The 18571-nt window shown below is 37.8% G+C and overlaps 1 protein-coding gene across 4 annotated transcripts; it reads left to right on the top strand.

Moving 5' to 3' along the window:
- The first annotated feature begins 888 nt into the window (after positions 1-888).
- LOC122040911 (leucine-rich repeat protein 2-like) lies at positions 889-16939 on the top strand. Of its 4 annotated transcripts, XR_006128748.1 has the most exons (9): positions 889-1057; positions 1122-1254; positions 1348-1419; positions 1504-1647; positions 1778-1849; positions 1931-2002; positions 10191-12199; positions 12281-12317; positions 13221-16691. XR_006128748.1 is itself a non-coding variant. In XM_042600402.1 (7 exons), the coding sequence occupies exons 1-7, from the start codon at positions 988-990 to the stop codon at positions 8817-8819; spliced, it is 600 nt and encodes a 199-aa protein (XP_042456336.1). In that variant the 5' UTR covers positions 889-987; the 3' UTR covers positions 8820-8834. The 4 variants fall into 4 exon arrangements, 2 of the variants coding, with proteins under 2 accessions (XP_042456336.1, XP_042456335.1); XR_006128747.1 differs by having other exon boundaries at positions 10191-12317; XM_042600402.1 differs by lacking the exons at positions 10191-12199; positions 12281-12317; positions 13221-16691 and adding an exon at positions 8783-8834.
- Positions 16940-18571: the final 1632 nt, after the last annotated feature.

The raw sequence follows: 18571 nt of genomic DNA, 5'->3' as shown, positions 1-18571 counted from the left end.
CAACCCTTTCTTCCTCAAACTAAAAACCCTAATCGCACTAAGAGATCTCATTGTTTCCTCCTCTCCGGTCTCCTCAAATTGTTGCCCTCATCTTTGTCGCCTCTTCACTTCGTCGACACCTCGTGCCAGTGACGCCACTACTGTTCGCGGTTCGCCTGTTCCGTCGACGCCGTTGTCACTGTGCTCCGCCGGTGATCTTCTACAACAACTCAACAAGCAAAATCTCTTCAATTTTAGGTGAATCTTGTTCCTTATTTCAACAGATGAACACTCGTAGGATCCAATTGCCTCCTCTTGTTTGTATGTCTAGATCTGATGCTGGTAATTCAAGTATCAAAAAATAATTACTTTATTGGTATGCACATATTTTTATGTCTGTATCATTATCATTATCAATTTAGTACTTTTATTTTTTAATATATTTATTTAATAGTAAGAATTTTTTTTAGTCTTTTTTTTGAACACCCCTCTAAATTTTTGTCTGGATCCGTCACTGTTCATCATAGTCTTGGAGAGAATTTAAATAGAAGTTTGTTAGTTATTTTTGTTTATAAATTATAACTTAAATATTCGGTGCGTCGAATTATTAAGTCCTAAAAATGATCGATCGGATGTTACAAAATTTTTTCATCCGAGCACTCGTGTTTGCTAGTTAATAATAGAAAATGACAGACGGTGCGCAATTTAAAAACTAATTTTAATAAATATTTTTATTTTCATGATTTAGAAAAGTAAGTGTGAACTGGAATTACAAATGTACCCTTTGACGCGGAAAACCCCCCGGCCACGCAAGTGGCGTGTCCTCTGTCCTTGACTGCTGACTGAGTGACCGACCGCATTTGCTGCTCCTTGCACTTGCTAGTTGCACCTGCCGCATTACTTCCTCCTTTGACCCGACTCTTTCCCACCATCATAAAGCGAACTTCTCTCCACCTTCTCCGCCTCTCCAGTCTCCAATCCACCAGAGCCTCCCTCCTTTCTCCCCAAATGGCTCCGATACCGATGCTGCTCGTCCTCCTCTTCGCGGCTTCTCCGGCCTCCTCTTCCAACTCCGAAGGTTAGTCAAGGAAAAGGAACGCTCTTCTTTGATTATTAGTAATTGTGGTTGTGGTTGGACACAGGGGAGGCGTTGCACGCCTGGAGGGCGCGGCTCACAGATCCCACCAACGTGCTGCAGAGCTGGGATCCCACCCTCGTCAATCCCTGCACCTGGTTCCATGTCACTTGTGATCCCCAGAATCGCGTTATCCGCCTGTAATCTCTACCCCTCGCGTTACCCTATCAGATTCAGACACACTATTTCGCAATTTGTTCATGAAAATTTGTCCTTTTTTGGGTCTGTCTTAGGGATTTGGGGAATTCCAATATTTCTGGCCCTATCGGCTCCGAGCTTGGCCGTCTTGAGCACCTTCAGTACTTGTAAATATCCTAAACCTTTATTTTCCTCCCTGCCCCCTTCCTAAAAGTTATTTTGTTTTATGTATGGTGTTGTTTGGGTCGCAGGGAGCTTTATAGGAACAACCTAAAAGGGAAGATCCCAGCCGAGCTTGGCAACTTGAAGAACCTCATCAGCATGGACTTGTATGGGAACCATTTACAAGGAGAGATTCCCAAGTCCTTTGCCAAATTGAAGTCACTTAGATTCTTGTGAGTTCGTTTTTTTTACTTGGTCAATGCAAAAGCTCGTTTTTTATTAGGTAATTGACATATTAAAACTTAGGGTCTAGCATCTCCTTATTTTTGACTTGGTTCTACTTGATATCAATCACCTTCATAGGCGGCTGAACAACAACAAGTTGACCGGATCAATTCCAAGAGAGCTTGTTGTCCTTTCAAATCTCAAAATCTTGTAAGGGACACTATCCTAAGACCCAAAGTTCCTAGATTCTATGCGATCCCATACTGAAATGTCTTTTTCTAAACCTTGCAGGGACGTTTCAAACAATGATCTTTGTGGAACCATTCCGATTGGTGGACCATTTGCCAACTTTCCTCTTCAAAGGTAACAAATAAAAAAAGTTGCTTGATAAATGTCTAAGAACATGTTATGGAAAAGGATTAATAGCTAAATCTAATATAAACTAAAGGTTACATTGAATCTAGAATATATATATATTTTTATTTTAAAAATTTATACAATTACTTTAAAGTTTGTAATAAATCTAGAACATTCTCAACCCAACATATTTTATGACACTTTTTTTTTTTTCTTTTTAAATGGATTTCACACCATATCATTCAACAAATTTTAAACATTCTCAAACTCAACATATTGTATTACACAGTGTGTAGTACATGCATGGATTCAACAAATTTTAAACATGATTTCTAATGAATATTTTAAAATGAGTGTCACCTATCGTCACAAATAGTTTTAATTGATAAAAAATTATCACATGTCAGATTTGATCAATCAAGAGATTCATTGTGGTCTCAAGTGACAATCTCACCGAAACTAATAATTTTAAGAATTTACTAAAACTTTATCATAATGTTTTGGTGTTATATTTGTTTCAAATTTGAAAGTATGTGCAGAAATTTATCATAATGAAAGTTCATATTAAATTCACTAAAATCTTAAACTTTATGCTTGATTTAACAATTATCCTCAAAAAGAACTAAAAGCCAGCAGCACCTTGGTATTAGTTATCATCATTGCATTTTTACTGTGACAATTAGAATATTTAAGATGTTAAATACCTGTTGAACTGATGAGCATAGAGTTCAAGTGGTTGATGATTCTAAGAGCTGTCATGCTTGCTGTATTTCTTCTTGTCTTAGATTTTATATGAATTAATAACCTAATCAAGACATTTATAATTAAAAAATAAATTCCTAGTTTGTTGCTAAGATGCTTTGCCTGGGGCTTTCATATAGGCCTAGCATTGTCAACCTGATGCAGTGTGGTTTGGCATTTGGGATTATGCATAGTGTACTTCATGTTGAAAAAAGATTGATCTAGAACTATAGTAATTATATGAAATCCTACAGTAGTTCGATTGATCCCATTGTTGAGTGTATGCCATAACAGGCTTAGAGTTATAATCTAAGTGTCAATTGTTAGTGTGTTGTGGCTTAATTGGCCATGTTCGATTAAGGTGTTTTGATGTGTTGAGAAAAAAAGTTTTAGGATTGCTTATGTTATTGATGTTTGCTTTAAGTTGTACAAAAACTTGGCTAGATGCACTCAAAGCTCACCAAGCTTGTGACTCAACAAGGTTGAGTTGTGTATGATGACATGGCGCCGCAAAGTTGGTGTTACTCAATGGGTTGGAGGTCTGTTGTAGATTGGAGAAGGATGCATGAGACATTAGAAGGACTGCAGGACCAGAGGCGAGCGGTGTTGACAAATCTCGTGGAGCTTGACTTGTCACTACCAAGTTGGTGTTGGCTTGATGGTTCAAGATTCGCTAAAGATAGACATCTGAGTATGTGCGGGACAAGGAACATTGAGGTGGTAGCCTTGATGAGAGTTGCAAACTACGTAGGTGAACGAGTGAGGGATGACATGTGGATTGAGTCAAAAGCTTGGTGCACCCGAGGGACTAAGCACCTAGCAAGAGAAGACCACTGGAGCAAAGTGAAGTTGCAGTAACTTTTATCACAGTTAGACAAGGCAGATTTGCATAGGTGACTGAATGAAGGATAGAACATGGAACAAGTTAAGGGTTTAGTGCATCCATGAGACTAACAACTTGATGGGAGATTGTCTTGTCGGTGAAGTAAAGCTTAAAAAGTAATTTTTAAGTGAGTTATGGCAGTTGAGTGATCTCTAATTTAGGTTTCAGGTACATTTGACTTAGGTGATGACTTAAGCATTAGATTAGTTGTAATCGACGATCTAGTAGACTAGAGAGTGATCTTTATCAACTAGTGTGCTAAGCCCACAAGGTACTCGTGAACAAAATATCTCTGTTCGAAATAGAGTTGACTGAGTCCTTGACAGAAATCATAAACAAAACTATTGATTAGGTAAAGAAAGCTATGATTGTCAGATTGCTTATGCGATAAAATTATTGAAGTAGAGTAAGTTGACTAAAGTAACTTGATCCTGTCGGGAATCTGAGAAGACGGAACTACCGGTGTGACGTGTCTGGAATGTTGACCGCATCTCCATGACTCGGATGGTGAGCTGTCTTCTGTGTTGATTAAGTCGTTAGAAGTCTTCTGGTCAACAATACCTGCGGGTGCGACCAACGACCGGGTTGCCCTGGTCCCTCGTACCCCGATGCTCGAGGCGGATCCCACGAATATATATAAGCAACCGAATAATAGTAGAACAATGGAATGAATAAAAGAATGAGTACGATGGCATACCCTAGCCGGGGGGCGGGGAGGGGGGGGGCGTCCTCTGGTGGACCGATGAACTGGTCGTAACGCTTGGCTTGTCACAGCGGGCAAAGATGATAAGCTGTCCAAAGTTAGCCTCCTTTGATATGAAATATAATGATGAATAGGAATATCATATATAAAAGGGGGAGCGATAACCTCCCTGTACCTTGGCCCGCGGGGGCGGGACTTTCTATAGCCCGAGGGATCAGATTATATAGAGAACTAAGTCGACGCAGAACTGGGGATGATGCAAGTCGGAGGTCCCACAGAGCTAAGGGGCAAGAACATATCAATGGCTCGAAGGCCGGAATCATATCGACTCGCAGGCCGGATACCATATCGGCTCACAGGCCGAACATCCTATCGGCTCGTAGGCCGAACATCCTATCGGCTCGTAGGCCGAACATCCTATCGGCTCGTAGGCCGAACATCCTATCGGCTCGCAGGCCGAAGTAGATAAATCATATGAAACCTAAGCACTCAGGCGGCGATTGCCCGTAGGGCGACGACGATTGTTGGGGGTGACAGTGGTGGTGACTGCCGGAGGAGGAGGCACTCGCGGGAGGCGGCGGCGCCCGCGGGAGGCGGCGACGCTCGAGAGAGGCGGCGGCGCCCGCTTTGATCCAAAGTTTAATCTATTTGTTCTTTTAGGTTTAGACTGGATCTCTGCGGAACTTAACACGCTCGATCCAAATCACCTAGGTTATTAATTTCATTAAATATTAATTTCAAAGCTTCCGAGTCCGAGGCAATGGATATGGAACAACCACATCGACTGGACAAAGCTTTTAAGGAAAGTTAATATTTAATTCCTTAAATAACTTTAGGTCAACCGAAAGAACAATCAAATCACAAGGAAAAAATAAAAGAACACAACATCGAAACAAATTCGAAATACTAGAATCGTAGCCTCTTGATTTGGTATTATTTCCAAAATAACTAGTATGATGAAAAGGAAAAATACTAGTTATACCTTTTAAAATACCTCTTGATCTTCTACCGATTCCTCTTCTAACCTCGGTGTGGGCAACGATCTTCCGAGATGAGAACCACCAAGCACCTTCTTCTTCCTTACAAGTTTCGCCATCAAAACTTCTCCTAGGACGAAGAGGTTCGCCACCACCACGCTCCAAGGGATGATAGAAACAAAACTTTCTTTCTCTCCTTCTTCTTCTCTAAACTCGATCCGGCCACCATATGAATCTCAGAAGGATGAGGTTCGGCCGTCAAAGAGAAGAGAGGAGGAGAGGATGGCCGACCACAAGAGAGAGAAAAATAATAGAGTTATTCACACTGAAGCCTTCTATTTTTATAATCCTTGGTCTTGACAAATAAGGAAAATTTAATAAAACTTCCTTAATTCTTTTGAAAAGGAAAATTTATTTAATTAAAACAATTTTCTTTTCTCAACTATAAAATTTCCAAGCAAATAAAATTTTAAACACAAATTAAAACTTCCTTATTTGGAAATTTATAAAAATTCTCCAATAATTTTCCCTTCACGATTAGTTAATAAAAGGAAATTTTATAAATTAAAATCTTTCTTTTAATATGGATAAAAGAAAGTTATCTTTAAAATTAAAATCTTTTAATCTACAAATAAGGAAAGATATTAAATCTTTTCTTAATCTTTTAAAATAAAGAGAATTTTAATTTTAATTTTAAACTTTCTTTTAAATAATAAACATGATTAATAGGAAAGTTTTACCAAAATTAAAATCAACCTTTTAATCTAAGGAAAGAGATTTAGCTCTTCTCTTAATCTGTAGAATCTTATAAAAGGAAATATTTAAATTTTTAAACTCTCTTTTTCATGTTATCCACATAAGAAAATTTAAAAATTAAAATCCTTTTATTAGTGGGTATGGAAGGTGGGTATAGGTGGGTATAGACAATTAAGAGGCTACGATAGAGGAGGAGGAATTGTTTGGTCTCGGCATCCTGGCATTCATTCCACTGAGAACTATTATCAACTACCGATTCAAATTACATTTGGGCTCCTTCTTGTGTGTTAGTCTCCGTGTTTAAGATGTCGAATGTCCACTAATTAAGTAAGTTCTCGACAACTCACTTAATTAATATCTAGCTCCGAGAGTTTAACATGACAATCCTTATGAGCTCCTCTCGAGGGCATTCTCAACCTAGATCACTGGGACACGGTTTCTATACTTAATAACACATACTATAAGTGATATCAACTTATCGGGCTTATTGATTTATCGAACTAAATCTCACCCATCGATAAATTAAAGAAATAAATATCAAATATATGTGCTTGTTATTATATTAGGATTAAGAGCACACACTTCCATAATAACCGAGGTCTTGTTCTTTTATAAAGACACTCTAAGTGTACTAGTGTAATTATATAGTTAAGATAAACTAATACCTAATTACACTACGACCTTCCAATGGTTTGTTCCTTTCCATCTTGGTCGTGACATGATCTTCTGTGTGTGACACCACACACCATGTTATCTACAATATAAATTAATTGAACAATTACATTTATCATAAATGTAGACATTTGACCAATGTGATTCTTATTTCTAGATAAATGTTTATACCAAAAGCTAGGTTTTTAATATAGATCCTAACAACGATGGCCGTGGGAGGAGGCGGCAACGGCTGCGGGCGGCGGCGCCTGCCGGAGGCGGCGGCGCCCACGGGAGACGGTGACACCCGCTGGGGCGGCAGCACCCGCTGGAGGCGGCGGCGATCCTCCACTGCGACGTTAGTGTCGGCGAGGGGAGGAGCGGCGGCTGTCTCGTGCGTCCCTGTGTGTGAGGCACCGATGTGTATATGCGAGGGCGGCGCTGGAGTGGTCAGCCGGTATCGGAGTTGGACCACCGTAGGCGGCGGGCCAACACGGCTGCTCCTTTCTCTCCTGGCGGCGGAAAAAAACCTCCCCTCCCTTTTCATGAACAGTGCCCCCTTTCATACAAAAACCCTCAAAAGGTGAAATGACTAAAATGCCCCCACTCCTCATTTCTCCTATGCCCTTATGCTACATCCGCATCATAACTATTGCGAGAAAAAGTGAGTCAAGGTACGGCAAGTAAGAAATCCTTTGCTGGCAGAAGGTTGAAGCAATTGAAAACATTTGACCATAAATTGTTTAATCGATGACCTAATGCGGAACAAAAAAGTGAAGATTGTTTGAGGGCAACTTGCATACTATAAATAGGGGACCAAGAGGAGCTTATCAAGGTTAGCAAATCAGTGGCAAAATTGTGCTCAACTCCAACATCCTTGCGCTTTCTTGTTCAATCAATTTTATAACCTAGCTTTGTAGCTTGTAGCTGTCTTACCTGCTATTCTTATTCTTGTAAAACTCTTGTAAGTAACTTCTCCACCTTTGGGAAGGAACGAGAAGGAGAAAAGATAGTGCAATTTTAGAGTGACTTGTAGGCCATGGAGTAGGAACCAGGGCTTCCGAACCGCATAAATCATTTGATTTTATATTTATTTTCGCTACCATAATTTAATTGTGTTATCTTACTATGATTTAGCATGACTATATTTTTAGGTCAAGTGTTATTCACTCTGCTCTAGTCATCCGACCACCATCCTCATCGATAACTAGTTGGTATTTAGAGCCTTGAAGGTCTAAGAGGGCTGACCGTCAATAGAGCCATGAGTTGAAAGAAAATGGTCAATACCATTCTTAAAAGTGGTGTCTAGGTTTGTGTTGAAGGATTAACCACAAATCACATGTCTAGAATTGTTTTTGGAACTAGAAAATATCAAAAAGAATATTGCTGATGGAAAAGGAAGATGGAAGAATGGTTTAGTACATATTTTAAAGTAGGCCTTGTTAGTGTGGATTAGAAACTCCAAAAGACAAAAAGGAAAAAACTCAAAAAGAGAAAATGGATGGAAGATCTTTAAAGGTAACAAAAGGACATAGATTCAATTATTCTATTTTGTCTAATATTGTTTTGAGCAAGGTTAGAGATCATAAAAATGCAAAGGATCTTAGGAAAAGATTGTTCTTTGTCATGAAAATTTAGTGCAAGAACCACAAGCTCAAATTCATGACAAAGTTGAACACAAAGTAAAGTGAAAAAAATCCAAAATTCCACAAAATGAGGAAGATCAAGATTTAACCTTTGAGATAATTACCAATGATGAAGTTGAACAAGGAGATCAAGAATGAATCATTGAGACGATCAAATAAAGATGTGTGATCCTCTTCATCGGAAGATCAAAGTGGTGAACCATCAACCTCATCAAGAAGTGAGGAACATCCAAGTCAATGGAGAAAGAGACTTTAGAAGTTGCATCCTCAAGTTCCTCAATATAAACCAAAAGAAAGGATCACATTATTTGTTTTGGATGCAATGAAAAAACACATTACAAGAACAAGTGTCTACATGAAAAGGAGGAAAGAAGGATATATATTTTTTTAACTTGATAAATATATTAATATTATTTATTCGAATTGTAGGAAAAAGAAAAGAAATGAAATAAGGAGGACCACATAGTATGCTTCATTGGCCATGAGGGAGGACACTACCAATACCAAATGTCCATATAAGGAGAAAGTGAAAAAAAAGTGGTCCACAAAGATGAAGAAAAATGAAAGTTCAAATCAAAGGGGAGCTCCAAAGGTAAAATATGAGGTATTAATTTAAAGGTTTTAATTTGTGTGATAATGTTTTCTTGCCTAAATTTAAGAAAATAGAAATTTAGGACAATAATCTAGGAAGGTTAAGAACAAGACTAACCACCCTTGTTACATACTAGATATGCACGAGTATTCTAGATTAAAGGAATCTAGGGCTGCAAAATCTTTTCTTGAGATCAAAGGTTGTTGATATGTAAAAGACTTAGACGATATTTACAAATAGGTGACTGAGACTCGTTCTTTGTTCAATCGACTGCCACGAAATAGAGAGTTGACTAAAGTTTAGCAAAAAGGTCTAAATAGGACTTTTAGCATGTTTTTGGTCATTGGAACATATATTATTCAAATTTATGTAGTTGATTGAACTTTTAATCATCTTAGTCCATCTTTTTGAAGTGTGTTAGAGAGAAGGGAAGAAGGTTAAGTTAGTAAACCTCATCTCCATATGGTAAAATTCACTCAAGTGGGAGCTTAGGTATAGGGGGATCTAGATTTTAGTTTCTATAAGCTTTGTTAATTTTCCTAACTTAACAATTCACAAAATATAAAAAGGGGAAATTGGTAGTGCAATCGTGCCATAAGTGGTCGTGATCAACCAAGATATTTTGATGGGTTAGGCAAAGGTATTAAGTTAGGTTTGCCGTTGTTATTGATATGTGATGTGTATGCTAAGTTGTGCAAGAATTTAGCAAGCCACGAAGCTTGTGGAGTTTATGACTTGGTGAGGATGAGTCATGGATGATGACTTGGTGGGGCCAAGTTGGTGTTGATCAATGGCTTGATGGTCTATTGGAGATTAGAGAAGAATATATGAGATATCTGAGGGATCGTATGTGTTGATGAGTGACTCATATCTGAGTGCGAGGGATGTCACAAATGAAAAGAAAGAAAAAAAAAGCAGCTCGGTGCATGAAGCTCCTACCATGCGGGGTCCCGGGGAAGGATCCATTGTACATAGCCTTATTTTGCTTTTTGCAAGAGGCTGTTTCAGGATTCAAACCCATAACCTTTTGGTCTCATGACAACAACTTTACCGTTGCGCCAAGGCTCCCCTTCACAAATGAAAAGAAAGAAATGACGAAAAAAAATCTGTTAAGGTTTTTTTAAATAGAATTCTGTTATAATTTTTCATGTTTGTTTTTGCATGTTGGAATTTGGGCACTATTTATAGGGACTATTGTAAACATATTGGTAGTATCCTTATTATAATGCGGATTCTCTTGTGTAGAGCGAATTCTAATAAAGCTTCAGCAGTTTTATAGAGAAGGCATGCCGCTGAACCATTGTAACTTTTCTTCCTTCTTTTTCTTCGTGTTTGCTCTTTCTTGTGCTTCTTTGTTTTGCTACTCCACGTGATCTTTTTATCTCTTCCTCTTCTTTTGCGTTAAAGATTGAGAGGTGTTGCCCCCTTTGCGCAATAATTGGTATCAGAGCGAGGAGGGTGTTGTCGAATTTTTTCAACATGTCGGGGACGTCTTTTGTGAAGCTTGATATGGTGAAGTTTGACAGAATCAGGAACTTCGGATTATGACAGAGAAGAGTCAATGACTTGGTGCAATAAGGCATGGTGAAGGCACAAGAGAAAGGACATCGGAAAGCATGGAGAGATCGGATTGGGAAGAACTTCAGGCGAAGATAGTGACAACAATTAAGCTTTGTCTTATAGATGATGTGATGTACCATGTTATGGACAAGGAGTCACATGTGATGGTTTGGCAAAAACTGAAAGTCGGTACATGTCAAAGTTATTATTAACAAACAAATTGTACCTCAAGAAAAAGTTATACGGACTGAAGATGATAGAGGGAATTGATTTGAGCCAACACATCAACTTATTCAATTAGATCGTGAGCGATTTGATGTGAAGATCAAGGACGAAGACAAGACGCTGATGTTGCTGAATTCTCTACCTTCATCTCCTATGTACGAGAATTTAGTTACTACTTTGATGTGGGCTAAGGAAACTCTTAAATTGGAGGAGATCACAAGTGAGTTACTAGGTTTTTATCAAAGGAAGAAAATAAGGGATGAAGTTTTTCAGTGAGAAGGACTTATGGTAAATAGCAATCAAGAGCTTACCTCGACATGGATCAGGTAACAACAATAAGGCTCGTTCTAAGTCAAGAGGGAAGGAGGTGATCACTTGCTACAAGTATAGAGGTAAATGTATATAAAGAGAGATTATTTAGGGATGAAGAAACATGTTGTAGAGAACAATGATAGTTCGACAAATCTACAAACATAATTGAAGAAGAAAATTCAGAGAGCGGTGATGGAGATATATTATCAGTTATGTTGAGTTTGGAGCAGCTGTCGGATGCATGAATTTTAGACTCTACATGTTCATATCACATAACTTCAAATAAGGAGTGATTTAACACGACAGTGAATTTTGGTTCAGTGTTGATAGGAAACGATGCGTCATGCAGAGTTATCGATATAAGGAACATCAAAATCAAGATGTTTGATGGTGTGATCAGAACCCTATGTGATGTTAAACATATACCAGAGCTAAGGAAGAACTTACTTTCACTAGACACACTGGATGGTATTGGTTGTAGTTACAAATCAATGAGAGACTTATAAAAGTCAGCAAGGGAGCTCTGATGGTAATGAAAGAACAAAAGTTAGTAGGAAATATCTACAAGTTGATAGTGACTATAGTTATAAGTGAAATTGCCTCGGTGGAGTTTGAATCATACAGTACTGTCTTGTGGCATATGCGGTTAGGACATATGAGTGAACATGATATGTTGGAACTTTACAAGAGAGATTTGTTGAAGGGCGTCAAGACGTGCAATCTTGAATTATGCAAATTCTATATTCTTGGTAAACAGAGCAAAGTGCAATTCTAGACGGCAGACAATATACAAGACGGAGAAAATTCTGGACTATATACATACGGACCTCTGGGATCAGTTAGTGTAGCATCATGAGGGCACTTGTATTTTGTGAGTTTTACTGATGATTACTCATGAAAGATCTGAGTATAGGGTTTAGGGTATATTTTATGCGCTACAAGTTGGAAACTTTTGCAAAGTTTAAACTGTGGAAAATTAAAATGGAGAACCAGATCGGAAGGAAGATTAAATGCCTTAGGCCAGACAATGGGAGTACACAGATTTAAATTTTCAAGATTTTTGTGTACAGTATGACATAATGAAGTATTTCTTGGTTCGCAGGACACCTTAGCAGAACGGGGTGGCAGAAAGGTTGAACAGGATAATCATTGAGAAGGTAAGAATCCTTAGGTTGAATGTAGGACTAATAAAGAATTTCTGGACAGAAGTGATTAATAATATGTTATCTCATTAATAGATCGCCAAGAGCAGTACTAGAAGGCAAAGTATCAGAGGTATCTTCGAGTTTTTGGATGTCCAATCTATATGCACATATTTAGTGAGGAATGATTAAAGATGGATGCGAACTCAAATTAATGCATTTTTCTGATATATTAGAAAGGAGTTAAAGGCTTCAAGTTTTGGGATTCGAAGGCAAATAATGTGGTGATCATTAGAGATGTGGTGTTTGACGAGAATGCCATGTTACAACGATGGAAAGAAAACATTACAGAGCAACAAGTAGAAGGATGTTGTATAGGTGGAGCTAGAGACTCGTGATTTTGATAATGATAGCTCAGGGAACATGGAGCATCACATTATAGCTGGAAATAGGATGAGATGTGTCATAAAGCTACCCACCAAGGTTTAAAATTTCGACCCGTGCCGAAGTTTAATATTATTAGAAAAAATAATTAAAAATAATTTTATTTAAATAGAATTGATATATTAATAATTCAAATTAAAATAAAAGTATCTATAATAATGATAATAATAATTAATACAAGATATTACTTTATATTAATAATAATTATATAAACTAACTATTTATTCATTTAATTAATTATTAATTAAATAGTATATATTTTAAATAGTAAAAAATATCAAATAAAAAAATTTAAAAAAAAAACAGAATATAAATATAATTTATTAGAATTTTTAAAAAAAATTTAGAATTTTTTAAAAAATTTAAATGAAATTTAAAATATTATTTTTCAGAATATTAATTAATAAAATTTATTTAATTTATTTTAATTTTAAATATATTTTTATATATTTTATTAGAATAATTTAATTAGGGTTTATAAAAGCCTCTTCCAACTATCACATACCCACTAAATACAATTTTGAGATATAGTTTTGACGACTTGGTGTCTTGTGTACTCATCACTAGTAACAGAGATTCTATATCTTTTCAGGAGGCGGTTCACAGATCTGAGAAGGACAAGTGGATGGGTGCTATGACGGAAGAGATAGAGTCACTGTATAAGAACAAAACGTGAGATCTAGTGGAGCTTCATGAGGAAAACGAGCTATACGGTGCAAGTGGTTGTTGTTCAAGAAGAAAAATAGGTCAACAAATTAAAGGGGCTACTGAGCAAAGAATTTGACATGAAGGATTTAGGCGAGACTAAGAAGATTCTTGGGATGAAGATTCACAAGGATAGAGCTGCAGGAAGATTATGGGTATCTCAACGTAGCTATGTGGATAAGGTGCTAGATAGGTTCAATATGAAGAATAAGAAGTCAGTAAGCTATCCCATGACGCATCACTTTAAGTTATCCAGCATAGTATCTAAAGATGAATGAAGAGATCCAAGAGATGTCAAAGGTTTCTTATGCCAATGCAATTGGTTGTCTAATGTATGCCATGGTTTGCATGAGACCATATTTGGCACAAGCAATTAGTATGACGGGCAAGTTTTTTTCTCAAATCTTGGTCGATCATATTGGGATGTAGTGAAGTGGATTTTTAAATACTTCAGAAATATAATTGATTATGAAATCATGTTCAATAAACATCCGAAAAATCGGGTACGTGGATGTAGACTAATGCAGGAGGTTCAGATGACAAGAGGTCTACTACGGGATACGTGTTCACTATGATGGGAGGACTTATATATTGGAAGTCTATGATATAATCTATTGTTGCTTTGTCCATTACGGAGTTAGAGTGTATGTCAGTAGCTAAAGAAGCGAAGGAAGTTTTATGACTTGCAGGATTAGTCAGAGAATTGGGTGTTCAGTAAGGTAAAGTCAAGTTATTATGCGATAGTCAGAGTATTATCTATTTGACAAAAAATCAGATGTATCATGCGAGAACCAAGCAAATTAATGTGAGGTTTCACAAGAACAGAGAGTTGATTGTTTTGGGAGAAATTCAACTTGAGAAACTTCACAGTGTAGACACTGTTGTAGGCATATTGACAAAGCCTGTGACTGTAGAGAAGTTCAAGCATTGCTTGAAGTAGATTCATATCTCTAGATGCTAGAGGAAGGAAGCCCAGACCTAGAGATTTATGTGGAGTTTTTCTTAGATACTTGTATTCTTCGAAGGGGTAAATATTTGTCAAGGTGGAGATTGATGACGGGTGACTTATGTCTGAGTGAAGGTCAATGCGAGGGACGTTACGGATGAAAAGAAAGAAAAAAAGGGCAGCCCGGTGGACGAAGCTCCCGCCATGCGGGGTCCTGGGGAAGGATCCATTGTACGTAACCTTACCCTGCTTTTTGCAAGAGGCTGTTTCCAGGATTCGAACCCGTGATCTTTTGGTCACATGACAACAACTTTACGGATGAAAAGAAATAAACGACGAAAAAATTTTGTTAGGGTTTTTTCGTAACATAATTCTATTACGATTTTTCGTAATAATTTTGTTACAATTTTTCGGGTACTATTTATAGGGATCATTGTAAACTTATCGGTAGTATTATCATTACAATGTGAATTCTCTTATGTAAAGCGAATTTTAATAAAGCTTTGACCGTTTTACGGAGTAGGCACACCGCCAAACCACGATAACTCTTCTTCTTCTTCGTGTTTACTTTTTCTTGTGCGTCTTTGTCTCATTGCTCTGCGCGATCTCTTTCTCTCTTCCTCTTCTTCCGCGTTAGAGGTTGCGAGGCGTTGCTCCCTTTGCACAATAGTATGTCAAGAAGCAGAGTCGTGTTGTCAAGGCTCGTGATGCTTGACTTTACGCAACTAAGTTGGTGTTGGCTCGATGGCTTAAGGATCGTTAGAGATCATACAAGGATGGTATGAGACATTCTGGGAATTGTAGAACAAGGAACACTAAGGTGACGACCTTAACAAGAGCAACAAGTGGTGAACTAAGTAAATGAGTGAAGTATGACACATGGATCAGGTTAAGGGTTTTGATGGGAGCCAAACTATGTAGATGAACGAGTGAAATATGACATGTGGAAAAAAATCCAAGGGTTCAATGCATTCAAGGTATTGCCGAATTGACAAGAGATGCATTGTGGGGTGAAGTAAATCTATGATGTAAAACTTTTTAAGTGACTTGTGAGGGTTGGGTAACCTCTACTTTGGGTTTCGAGTATACTTGATTTAAGCGAAGACTCAACTGGCCTAGTCGACTATCCAATCGACTCGAGGGTGATCCTAGTCGACTAATATGCTGAGTTGACTAGGGAGTTAAGTCAGTTTGATTTGCTCACAAAATGTTCATGTTCGAAGTGGGCAGTCGACTACTGAATCTCACTAGTCAAAAACAAGATTGTTGATTGGGCATAAAATGTTCATGTTCAAAGTGAAATCGATTGGACAGTCGATTAAATCCTTGATTGGAGTCAGAAACAAAACTGACTATTGATCTGACAAAGGAAAGATGCAACTCTAAGGTTGCTTATGCAATAAAGTGATTCAGTTAAGATGTGAGAGTGTCATTGCCAGCTGTTCAGTCAACCGTTATTGGAAGCATCACTCATCATAATAAAGCTGTGTTAATCCCAGCTGTTTGAGATTTGCTATGCGAATTGCGTCCCTTCATTGTATTCCATGCAAGACATTATCTAATGCAAGTATTGCCAATTTGGGTATTGGATGAGTGTAGTTGATCAATGATCCCTTTGCTTCATTACATTACTTCATGGGTATACTATTGTGACATATCTGACTAATATGATTATCCAGATGAATCATTGGTCTGAATTTGATAGGAGGTCAGTCTTCTGTTTACTGCATTACAACATCACTTACCTTGATGCTAGTATCAAATTGGACATTGCATTTTGTCACAAACTTGTCTTTTAGCCTTTTATGCCAGTTTATACCGTGGAGTGAAGCGACTTAGGACGTGGTTAATCATCCAGTTGACACTGAACTCTTGTGTTCTCAATTCATTAATTGAGGTCGTCTTTCCTGATAATTCATCCGGCTGCTTGTACATTAAAGTATATGCAGATGCACTGATTTCCACTTTAGTGGATGCTGTATTTTTTGCTAAAAAGTTTCATGCGATGACAACAATAATTGGTGAGACTTCTGATAGGATCATGTTTGATTTTCTAATTCTTAAACTTTAGCTAGTCATTTGGTTACTTTTGTCTCAAACACCTAAATAGTCAGGTGCCTAATAGTCTATCTTCAAGGAGATATTGATGTAGCATTGGATTCTTTGGAATTCTCCTGTGATACCTCTGTATGGTTTCATTATTGCACTCTGATTGTTCTTTATTTGTTTAAAATTGTATTAATGGAGTTAGAATGTCTAGGTGGGATTATCTCTTCATGTATTTATCTCCAGATTAGAAAAACTAGCTCTTACAGCTAGCCATTGTTATTTACGCATGAAACTACAATGATCAAGACAATTTACTAATTTCTCACATTAGCTAATCTCTTGCTGTTACAGCTTTGACAACAACAGCAGACTGAATGGCCCAGAGCTGCAAGGATTAGTCCCTTACGATTTCGGCTGCTGAATGCATCTTATGGAGGGGGCACGCTAAATCTATTTGCTTTCACAGTTTGATGGCTAGTCTATAGGGTTACAGAATCTCATAAGGCTTAATCTCAAGTATTATATTTAAAATGATATGTAGCAAAAAGCATAGCTATCCATATATATCTTGTCTGACTCCCATCTTCTATATGAATTGAGCTGAAACATAACCATCTGTTGTAATCTTCTAGCACTTCACTGAAATCTTCCATCAACCTTCATCCTGGTCAACTCTACATGGTTTATCCTGCACAATGGAATAAGTATAAGAGCACAGTCGATGGCAATTCCATTACATTTCTTCTCCATCTGCTGCTGGATAGCAATCATCGTGCAGCCATTTAGAATATGTATAAACCTTTATAAATCAGAATCTTTGCATGAGTTCCTTACCTTTTATATAGCTCGACTTCCAGGATAACTGTCTTTATCTGCTTGTCCTCCTCACCTCTCGCGTATATGCATTCGCACTCAGCTGGTCCCCTCCACAACTAATTAATGCTTTTCCTCCCACTAATTCCTTACTCTCATAGCTGTGAGCCTGTGACCTTGACCCGTGTTGCGTCTGCATGCATCGAAGGAAGACAATCCTCCATTGAGAAAGTTGCAGTTTTTTTATTTAAAAAACTTGTCCTCAAGCTTAGGAATCCTTTCAGTACTCTCATCCGGTGATTATCTAAGTTGTCATTCTTAACTTATGCTGTTCTCCGTTTATGCTTTCCCCCAGATTCTTCTAATGCACCTTTTTGGCGTTGATGTTTGCCTGTGTATAAATATACTCCGAGCAAATCAATGCATGCAGCACAATGTAGATCCAGAGTATAATATATAACTAAACTGGTCAGCTTTCCATGGAATAGTGATTTCATCTTGTGGAGAAAGTGGGTGAGGGAGGATCCTTCAGCTTTTCAGAGTTCAGTGCATCACTTGACACCAAGGTAGAAAACAACACGTCTCAGCTTTTCTGGCATTTATATACGAAGAGGGCATTAATTTAATCATCCATTCTAATTAACAATTCCTGCATTTCTTCAAGCTGATCTATTGTTTAATTTCCCTTTAGAGTCACTCTTTGAAAGTAGTAAATAGTGTTACGAATGATTAAATTATGCATTTAAAGGCCACTTTGGAATTGCTGCCTGATCTTTCATAGATATCGAAGCTTAAAAAGATCGGGTTTAATTACTATGTCAATCTAGTAAATAACCCACACTAATAATTGAAGGAGTAGGAGACATTGAAAGATTAGCCCCCTTTTGAAACAATGTAAAATTGTTGATGGATTGTAGCATTGATACATACTTTTGCCTCAAATGGAATGTAATTATTATGTAACATGCAAATCATGTGTCAAATTAATATGTTGATGTTAGAAATCCACCTAGCAATAAAGAACAATGGCGTCGAAGCCTTTTGTTTTTTTTCGTGACGTGGGTACTAAGGGGCATACCTACTAAAGGCATCATTGTAACCACCATGTTCCTTCATGAGATGAGATCCTCTGTTTCGAAAATATTGTGTCTCCATATCCTAGCGTCGATCGGATGAACTAAATTATATCTCAAGGATGCAGTGTACATCATGAAAATGTCATAACCGTCCGATCGGCGTTGGGACATGGGAATTGGGAACACAGTATTTTCGGGACAGAAGATCTCATCTCTCCCTTCATATTGATAATCACGGTGTCCCTTCGCATTCCGAGAAGTTGAACGGGCAACAAGTCAGGAGGTCGGATTGACTCGGTAGTTCAGATCGGCTCGGCAGGTTAGATCGGTTGGGCTCGACATATCAAATCAACT

This window comes from Zingiber officinale, chromosome 2A (genome assembly GCF_018446385.1).
Source record: "Zingiber officinale cultivar Zhangliang chromosome 2A, Zo_v1.1, whole genome shotgun sequence".
Classification (NCBI taxonomy): Eukaryota; Viridiplantae; Streptophyta; class Magnoliopsida; order Zingiberales; family Zingiberaceae; genus Zingiber; species Zingiber officinale.
This window is presented reverse-complemented; position numbering and strand designations above follow the sequence as displayed.